Source organism: Amaranthus tricolor, chromosome 1 (assembly GCF_026212465.1).
Source record: "Amaranthus tricolor cultivar Red isolate AtriRed21 chromosome 1, ASM2621246v1, whole genome shotgun sequence".
NCBI classification, from domain to species: domain Eukaryota; kingdom Viridiplantae; phylum Streptophyta; class Magnoliopsida; order Caryophyllales; family Amaranthaceae; genus Amaranthus; species Amaranthus tricolor.
Window position 1 is genome coordinate 1,316,995 of NC_080047.1, and position 11,083 is coordinate 1,328,077.

Consider the following 11,083-nt stretch of genomic DNA (forward strand, 5'->3'; position numbering starts at 1 on the left):
ATTTTTAGCATAAATTCAAATTTCATCCAAATAATAGTAAATCTAGATCTTGCTTAAATATAGCCGTGTACAATTAATAATAAAACATGTGTACCTTGTACTATATTTAATCACCAAATAATTTTAATCACATATTTTAAATCTAAGTTTAAATATGAAATATTTAAACGTTAAGCAACAATGTATAACAAAATATTTAAACTTTATTCAAATAATATCCAATGTTAATTTTAATGAACCTTGACCTATTAAAATATTTCAAATATAATTTCAAGGAACATTGACCTATTAAAATATTTCAAATATAATTACGAAACTAACCTGATTAAGAACGTAATTATCTTCAAGACTTTGAAACACATTTCAGAACTTATAAAATCACTTTAAAATAAACTTAAGTTCTTTAAGCACATTCCATCGACTTCTTTCTTAAAAATATAAATCAAATGTGTATCAAATATGATTTTAAACTTACTTAAACAATTAAATGTAATTACTTAATTTATTTGTTTAAACAATATGTGTTTTGAATTATCATCATCCAAGAGAATTAAGTCTTTAATCTTTCCTTATTATTTAAGAGAGTTGAGTCTTCATATATATATATATATATATATATATATACATATATATATATATACATATATATATATATATATACATATATATATATATATACATATACATATATATATATATATATATATATATATACATATATATATATATATACATATATATATATATATATATATATATACATATATATATATATATATATATATATATATATATATATATATATATATATATATATATATATATACATACATACATACATACATACATATATATATATATATATATATATATATATATATATATTATATATATATATATATATATATATATATATATATATATATATATATATATATACATATATATATATATACATATATATATATATATATATACATATATATATATATACATATATATATATATACATATATATATATATATACATATATATATATACATATATATATATATATACATATATACATATATATATATATATATATATATATATATATATATATATATATATACATATATAAATATACATATATATATATATAAATATATATATATATATATGTATATATATATATATATATATATATATATATATATGTATATATATATATGTATATATATGTATATATATATATATATATATATATATATATATATGTATATATATATATATATATATATATATATATATATATATATATATATATATATATATATATATATATATATACATATATTCTAATATTATTAATGTGAAAACTAAATGTTGATATGATATATATAGAGTAGGTGAAAGCGAAGAGTAGTTTAATAATAATAATAAAATTTAATAAGAAAATGCAATAATACATAGGGTCGTCCATTAAGTAGGTGATAGATTGTTGTTGTTTGATTAAATGGATGAGTTGAAAAGTTTCCATTTAATTTGGAAATGCAAGGATACATAGAGTTATAAGTAAATGCAAGAATACATAGAGTGTTGTACATGAAGCATGTATGTAGGGATGCAGGCGGGGCGGGTCTAATAGGAGACGGGTACGGGTACGGGTATAAAATTCATACCCACCGCGGGGATGGGGATGGGGATGGGTTTTAGGTGATACCCGCCCCATCCCTGCCCCGCCCCGCCCCGCCTCACGAAATGTACAATTTTTGAGAATTGGAATACCCTAAATTATTTTTCAAATTTCTGAAAACCTTCAATTATTTTACACCTATAATTAAGTTTGGATATAAATTTATGTATTGTGGGTGATTATATTGTTATTAATTTCATATTTTCATGATGCTTCATTTGCCCACAAGGTTTTTGGTAAAATGTTTGTTTTGTAATTTGATCGGATCTCTGGTTTCGTTAATAATATTTCATTATTCTGATATTATTAGCGGTTCATTTAGTTGAATTAATGAGTGTTAATAAAAACATAATGTGATTCAGCCATGAATACTACTTCAGAAGGTCTAAGATCATGTTTTTTAGAGTAAGGTTTATAATCATGTTTTTTCTATTTTTTATCCTTTTTTCTCAATAAAATTTGTTTATATTCATTACGAGTTGTGTAGAGGTAGGCGATATTAAGTGATGATTAGACGGGCATTTGAAAATAAATATGTGACACAGATGGGTATTAAGCGGGGATTTGACGGGTGGTGGGGCGGGTAAAATGGGTATTAGACGGGGATGGATACCCAGATGGGGATGGGGATGGGGATGGTATTAGGTACAAACCCATCGGGGCGGGGACGGGGAAAAAAATTATACCCGCCGCGGGGATGGGGATGGGGATGGGGATGGAAACGCCAATACCCGCCCCGCCCCGCTCCGTTTGCATCCCTACATGTAAGGGTCTTTTTGAAAGGAGTGACATGACACTTGAATTACAAATGCTTATATGAATTGATACTTGACACAAATGGTTATATGAAATGACACTTGGCAACACAAATGCTTGTATGAAGTGACATTTTAAACAAATGCTTATATATAAAGTGACAAATGACTCAAATGTTTATGTAAGCGACACTTGGAACAAATGCTACTATAAAGTGACAAATGGAACAAATGTTATGAATTAATATATTGTATGATGATGAAGATTTATTAAGCTTGTTTACATGTAATTAGAAGTTAGAACTGGTACATAAAATAATAATTAATTAATTTTAATTTTATTCGCTCGTTTTTGGAAGAATATATCCTTCAAAATATTCATTGAAAAATTTACCTACGATAATTTAACATTTTGATGATTTTCTTACAATAATTCCCTCTATTGATTAACCATAAATAATCCCAATTTTAGGGGGTATTTGCCTAAATTAAACATAGATAACCCATTGACCTGCTATAATAGGTAATTCACTAAAAAGTAAATTGAAAACTAATGTAAAATTAGAGAACAATTTTGAAAATTTACATAAAAGATTTTTAATGATAAAAAAAATCAGAAGTTTTTTAAACATTTTTTAATATTTTTTTCGACATTTTATTTTAATTAATTTTTTTTTTAAAAAATAAAACTTGTTATAGCAGGTCGACGGGTTACTAAGTTTACTCTAGACAAATATCCCTAAAGTTGGGATGATTCATGGTTAATTAATATGTGGGATTATTGTAGGAAAATCATAAAAATGTTGAATTATTCTAGGTAATTTTTCCATATTTATTTTAATAAATGTTTATTAACATATATACATAATACTAATCATGGGTACAATACAATATATCATCAAATAAAAGAACTCGATACTTTATCATTTTATATTTAAGTTTAATTAGCTTTTTTAATCTTATTTATAATTTCACGTTTATTAAAGTTTTTTTCCAAAAATAAGATCATTTTCTTTCCATTTCAAGGGGAAAAAAACAGTTATTTTCTACTCCAATTTAAACCCCATTTGGTTCTCATCAAATTCTTTAGAATTGTCCTGTTGAAATCTACTCAACTTTATTGGGCGATGACCGTTCCTTTCATGAAGACCACAATATTGCAAGGAATTAAAGAAACGTACACATCACACTTTTTATGGAAGAAATTTCCACTTACCAAATTATACGATCGATGGAAAAATGTTCTAAAATTGTATGGTTTATACCAACTTACGTCCCACACATTACACAACAAATGCCATCATCTATGTTATGAATTCTTTTCCTATTTCCTCATCTGCTCCTTAATCTTAATTACTACTTATAAACCTTCTCATAATTTCCTAATTTATACCCCATTTTAGTCTAATACGTCCCCTCACACGAAAGCCTTTAGGGATAGAATTGTGGATGCATGCTAAACATGTCCTTCTCAAATCTAGCCTTGGATACTTCACTTTAAATTAGAGATGATTGAGATTCGAACCTGTGATCTCTTATCACGCTGACTTCTGATACCTATCAGGAAACCAACTCAATCAAAACGTTAAGTTTATAATTGAAGCCCGATGATTTGTTATATATGCTCTACCAACATCATAGGTCCTCCTCATACATAAATTTAAATATGTCATTTCAATCAAAAGAGGTCAATGAGATTCGAAGACATAATTTTTGGTCATGTTTACTTTGGATACATATCATCGCAAAGAACCAACTCAACTAAAGTTTAAGTTGATAATTGTAGCTCTAATTTTTTTAGTTGGTCATTGAGAGGTTGTCCTATGACATGGATTATGCACCACATTTTGTTGTATTTACTAGTTGGTGCAACCAATTTTCATTCAACCAAAATAATTAAATGTCTATTTCCTTTTGAGATCACAAAATACAGTTAAAATATATTATGGGATGTTGAGTTCACAAAAGAAACTTTGGATTGTGTGAAAATGCGCTTTCAATTATAATCGTAATTAAAATTATAAAATGAATTTACGATCAATGTAGAATAATTTATATTTGTCTTTAATATTTATAATACAATTATAATACGATAATGCAAACATTAATTATAGAATAATCGAGATTAATTAGTCCTTTTAAATTAAGTGAATGTTGAAGCAAAGAACTTGGACCACTAATATTAATATCTAGAAATGAATTAGAACACAAGCTATGTGTACAAATTATTATAATGAGTTAAAAATTATAATAATAATTCATAATACTCCTTTAAGATGATGTCATCAAATATATTGATTCCTTTTGCATGTGGGTACAAAGGATATGGGGTAGATCAGATCATGCCTAGCTCACTCATAAAGAGTAGACTTTATTTTTACTTAATAACAGGAAATAACATTACAAAAAATAACTCATACAAATCATAATTATCCACAACATCTACTTATCCATAATGCAATAAAACCCAAAATGTTCATCAAAATAATACTCTTTAAAATGCTTAATTTTTTTTTTTTTTTTTTTGTTAAAATGGATGGTGGGTTGGCATGGATTAGGATTCAAATCCTAAAATAAAAGATCTGAAATCTAAGTTGAAGTTTTTACAATTAAACCAATATAATAGTTATTTATTTAAGTTTTTTCTTTTGGAATTTAAACAAATTAGGAAAATGATTATCATTTTTATTTTCCATTAGAAAATAAATTTTATAAAAAATAGCCAAATTAAACTTTGGTTTGTATCGAAGGTAGTGGTACTCCCTCAATCCAACAAAATTTTCCTATTTTTTTATTTTAATTAGTTTCTTCAGGCATATTGCTTTATTTTTATTTTTGATTATGATTCACGTTCTTTTATTGATTCTTATTTATATTTAACTTACTTTTTCATTTTATTTACATAATTAGCGCTCTTCTCTGTAAATTATATAAGTATTTTTACAATTTTTTCTCAATCGCTCAGCTTAGTTTGCTCTCTAAATACTAGTTTATATTTGAAGTAAATTTGATGGAACAGAAAAAATAAAACGTATAAAATGTATAAATGTATGCTAGTATTGGGGTAGGTTTAGAAAAAAAATACCAACTAATTTCAAAATACTGTGAGAAGCTAAGCCTGTATTGTGAGCTAGTTATGATGCTATGCTTAGTTCAGTCACAGTGTACGACTATTTGCTGGACCACTTGTTTTGTACTTGTATGAGACAATAGTCTTTATGTAAAGTATATACCAAGTTGTACTAATATACTCACTAATTGTACTGTTTTTCTACTTTGTTTTAAATTTCGTTAATTGCCATAATTTATACTAATTCGTTCTTTTAATTTTACATCAAATAGAAATAGAATGTTATTTATAAAAATGTATATTGGTAAATATGAAAGAATGAATTGGATGAAATTAAAAAGTTATAATATATTATTGAGATTAAAAAAAAAGTGATTTACCATTTTGTTAATTTTGATCCATTATATATCATCTACTTATATCATTCTTTTGATGTATTCACTTTTCATCATTGGGCCAAAAAAAGTTTTACGTTATAGACTTGTAGTTTAAAAAATGAAAAATATGTGAGACAAAAGAGTATAGTTTTATCTATACTTTTTCAATATCTTTGAATCTGCATTAAATAAAAATGAAAGAATTTTTTGTAGCCATTGCAATTTAAAGGAGTTGAATTGGTCGATTTAACCTCTCTTCATTACCGTTTCTTTTTGTATATCCTATAAAATATTTTATTTTTGAGAAGGAAAATTAAACATAATTTTTCATGTATTTTTATTAGATTTGTTTTAAATTATAATTTTGGAAAAATTATCAATGGTACCCTTGTATTTTGTCACTTTATCAATGGTACCCCCACGTTTTTTTATTATTAATGGTACCCTCGTATTGTTGAGTATTTTACAACTGTAACCTTTTTTTAATTTTTTCCGTCCAAAATTGTTCAAAACCATTAACTTTCTTTTATGTTTTGAATTAAAAAATAAAAGAAAAAGAAAAAACTTAACGGTTTTGGACGGAAAAAGTTTAAAAAGGTTACGGTTGTAAAACGCTCAATGGTATGAGGGTACCATTGATAATAAAAAAAACTTAGGCAGGGGCGATGCTACCTTATGGCTGGGGGAGGCCCGCCCCCTGCCGAAAATGCAATTATTTGTATTTTTAGCTTTGCCCCCCCTACCAATATATGACATATAATTTTAAGAGTGCAAAAATATAATAAAAATTACTATAACTCAATGGTTGGAGTTGCACATTTGTTTCTTGAGGTAAAAGGTTCAAATTCTAGTGTTAAATTTTTTTTTTATAAACTAATAAATTTATATTATAATGTCATTACTTTTTATCTTTCATTATTTTACATTTATTTTTTTAGTATTTTTATTTTTTTGCTATCTTAATTTTAATAGTATTTTTATTTTTTTAGATACTTACTAGATGAGTAATAGAGTGAAAAACACTAGATTTTTATTTCAAATGGGAAAATTATAGGGAAACTTCATTTTTATTTGCTGAATATAATTTTTGTTATGATTCAAGTTTATTTCAATCTATGTGATTTAATAAATTTATAATCTAAATAGTTTTTTATATAGTAAATAATTTGCTAGTATCGACTATTTGGCCCCTCCAATTCAAAATCCTGACTTTGCTCCTGAACTTAGGGGTACCATTGATAAAATGTCAAAATTCAAGGGTACTATTGATAATTTTTTTATAATTTTTTATGATAAATTTTTTATAATTTTTTATTATAAATTTTTTATAATATGTAATTCAATTACTTTTTTGTGGGTATGGTTACATTAAACTACAAATTTAGGTATGAACTCATAAACCTATTTATGGGGCAATGTCAGTAACACCATATACTATAAATTAATTGCGATTAGTGTATGCTTAAGTAATTGTTAATTCAAGTTAACCTTAACTAAACGAAAGTATTTTGCTGACGTATGTAGTGTATTAATTAATCTTTTATTCCAATTTAATGTGTTAATTAATTAATCCATTTGGTATAAGAAAAAGGACAGTTCATGGACTGAGATCCAATCATCCAACCTTAGCAAACCCTATAAGTGCCTAATCCAAGTGGGCTAAGACCTAGGTGTACTATATGGGCCATGGACACATAAGACATTAATTACTCTTAAATTATCTTTAGCAAGCCCATATATTTACCATGGTAAAAACCAGGAAGAAGGGCCGAACAACCCATAAGATTTTGCAATATTCAACTTTCACTAAATGAGACGGTTTTACGGTGAGACCATTTCTATTATGCTGGCCCAATATACACTTTCTATTTTAAAGTGATTACTTATAACATTAAAACTTGCAATTTTAAAATATTCACTTTTTATAGTCTTAGAATGATTACTTATAACCTTAAAATGATCACTTATAATCTTAAAGTAATCAATTAAAGAAATGGGCTAATTATATGGGTGCGTCTCATGGTGAGACGATCTCATATAAGACGAGTTGAAAATTAGGACAAATTCTTTATTAAGACCGTCTCATAGTGAGGCGGCTTATTAATATTAACTTTAAAAAAACTGTTTTTGACTTATTTAATCAATTTTTTAAAAAAATCCATTAATTTGACTGCTTATATGGCCCATCTCACGGTGAGACGGTCTCATACAAGGCTTGTTTAAAAATTAGTGAATGGATAGCAAGTACTGTGAACCAACTCAACTAAAAGCTTAAAGCTGATGGTTGAGGTCCCAGGATATGTTATATACTCTAACACGCCCCTTTACACGAGAGCCATTTGGGTTAGAAGTGTAGATGCAGCACAGGCCCTCCTCATACTTTGTGCTAAATATTCCACTTAAATAAGAGGTGGTTGATATTCGAACTCATGACCTCTTGTTAAGTTAGCTTCTGATACTATCTCAACCAAAAACTTAAGCTGTTAGTTGAGTTGGTTCCATAACAAAAAAGCTTAAGCTAATGATTGAGATCGCAAGATATGTTATATACTTTAATAAGTACCACATCTTAAAAGTACGAGTTTGTGGATAAACCGATAAATGGATGTAGAAGTAAAAAACACGGGGCAAGGAGAATCTTCTCTACGGCTAAAGGAACTTGGCCTCCTAAATTTTTTTGGGTCATTTACAAGATTAATCAATGTATATCTAATATTTTTAATAAAAAGACTGCAATTTAATGATTTAGAGTATTTTTTCGAAAGAAGAGGGTAACAATTTGAATTTTAGCCTTTAAGAGCAAATTTTGTATGAAATAACTTAAAATGAGTATTATAAGATCTGTATCTTTTATTTTAATATTCAATATAATGTATTAGATATAATATTTTAAAGTAAATATATAGAAATGAATATAGATATTTTAATAAATAATTAATGAAAATTTGTGAAAAACTTAAGTAAATTATATAAAACAACTCTCTTATAATTAATAAATATAGCAAATATAGTTTAACACAAATAATTAGAAATCTATAAATTTTAAAATGAAGCATAAATTGTTGTAAAAGGCGTTTTCATATGTAAATAATCCCACAATTAAGAGGATATAATTTTTATTTGGACTTGAAACAGTAGCTTAAATAATTTGAAATGAGTAAAAGTAAATACTATAGATATATCAATAGATTTTCCTGTTTTTGGGAAAAAAACATAAAGATATATTTCATCCTAAAACGCAATTAAATTTTAAATTTTTTATTGACGAGTTAATTAAACATGTTTATATTATTTTTTAATTCCTACTTTATAGGAGAAAGCAAACTAAAGAATTAAATAGTCCATATAATACAGTAGTATATAATTACTGTTCATTCAATCTCCCTATGTAAAAATATGGCATATCTTCTAAATTAGTTATGAAAAAGTATATGGTATATTTTATTAATTATTAATAAAAGTATATTTTGAAACAAAATGAAGATATACCTTTCATAATATATATGTATAAAGTTACAAGTTTTGACCAAAAAAGTTAAATACTTGTTATATGAAATGGTTGTATTTACAGAGAAATGGTGTAGTTGTAATAGTATTATCATTAATGAGATATTGTAAATACATAGGATTAAATTTTGTGTTAGTTGTAAATGTACATATTAACCCAAACCTAAAACCACTAAAGCACATATATAATAAGTCATTAATCAGTATTACAACAGCAATTATAACCAACAATTATGCAATTATTATTAATACAAATTATCATAATCCTAACCTTAAATCTAATTGCATATTATTAGAATCATTAGAAGAGTAAGCACCATCATCCTTTACTTGAGGAGGAACGTTGAGATCAAGATTATTTTGGGCCTCTCTGGGCTTATAACCTGGCATAACACTAGGCCCAATAGATGAAGTGGACGACTCATTTTTTTCCCAGTGACATCTCATGTGTCCACCCAAAGCCTGTCCAGTAGGAAACAGCTTAAAACAAATGGTACACTTATGGGCCGTTTGAACACCTTGGCCCAAGCCCAAAGAAAGTTGAAGCCCGGTTGCATCATCTTGACTACTAGTTTTAGTACCCATGCACTGATCGTCCTCGACGTTGTTCTTGGTAATGGCGAAGCAGCCTTTGACATTTTTATGACTCGCACGGTGTCCACCAAGCGCTTGGTGGGACGTGAACGTCTTCTTGCAACTCGAGCACTCGAATTTCGCTGCGTCGCTTGAAATAGGGCCGCCGGCGAGTAGGAGAAGGCTAGTAGCCACTTCTTGGTCATCGGAAGTGGTTGGGAAGGTTGAAGTAGGGGGTGGGACTAGAGGTTGACGACGGAGATGCGGAGGTGGGTTAATGCCGCGCCATTCGCGTTCCGGATGGCATCGCATGTGGCCGAATAGCGCCTTCCATGACGTAAAAGTTTTTCCACATTCCGTACATGGAGGAATTGGCTCTGTCGTCGTGTATAAGGTGTTTTGTCTTTTCGAGGCTGGTTCCGAAGAGGAGGCGAGATTGGTGGTGTCGATACGGAGAGGAGTAGAGCGACGTCGCTTATGGAGAGAGGTGGTTGCGGTGGCTGAGGGAGGAGATGAAGTGTTCGGAGTGGTAGGAGGAAGAAATGGCAGTTGTAATTGATGTATCGAAAGCGATTGCGGTTCTAATTGCGGTTGCGGATGTGGTGGTGGTTCTGGTTGCGGTTGTAGTGGCAGACATAATTGCAGGTGCGGCGGTGGTGGTGACGGGGATGGTGATGATGAAGGAGGGTTCTCCATTAAACGTTAAGAAAGTTTTTTTTTTAAAAAAAAAACTTCTCCGGAGAAGTGAATATAAAAAAAAAAAAAAAAAAAAATGCAAAGAGGAAAAAGAAGAAAGTGGGGAGAAGAGTGGGATATGTAGAGAAATGTAATGGGGGTAATCGGTAATATGACGGTTATTTCTGAAAATGCAAAATACAGTTACTCAGTTATTTCAAAAAAACTAATCAATTCTCTCTATCTATTTTTTAAAAATTAATACTTCAATGCCATTTTAGTTGAGTTTTATATAATAAAAACTCTTAAAAGACCTAATCATATTTATATTGGAGAGTGAAGAGTTGGGTTGGATCGCGTTCATCCTGAACCAGTGTGATGAAGAGATGTGATTATAGATTTTAATTTGTAAACTTGATGTACATAATAATAATAATAATAATAATA

At 27.9% G+C, this 11,083-nt stretch overlaps 1 protein-coding gene across 1 annotated transcript; it reads right to left on the reverse strand.

The window, feature by feature from the left end:
- Positions 1-9,646: 9,646 nt before the first annotated feature.
- Positions 9,647-10,657, reverse strand: LOC130827073 (zinc finger protein ZAT3-like). The gene is made up of 2 exons (XM_057692698.1): positions 9,810-10,657; positions 9,647-9,758 (listed from the first exon to the last, which is right to left on the reverse strand). Exons 1-2 carry the CDS (start codon positions 10,655-10,657, stop codon positions 9,647-9,649), a joined length of 960 nt encoding a protein of 319 aa, XP_057548681.1.
- Positions 10,658-11,083: the final 426 nt, after the last annotated feature.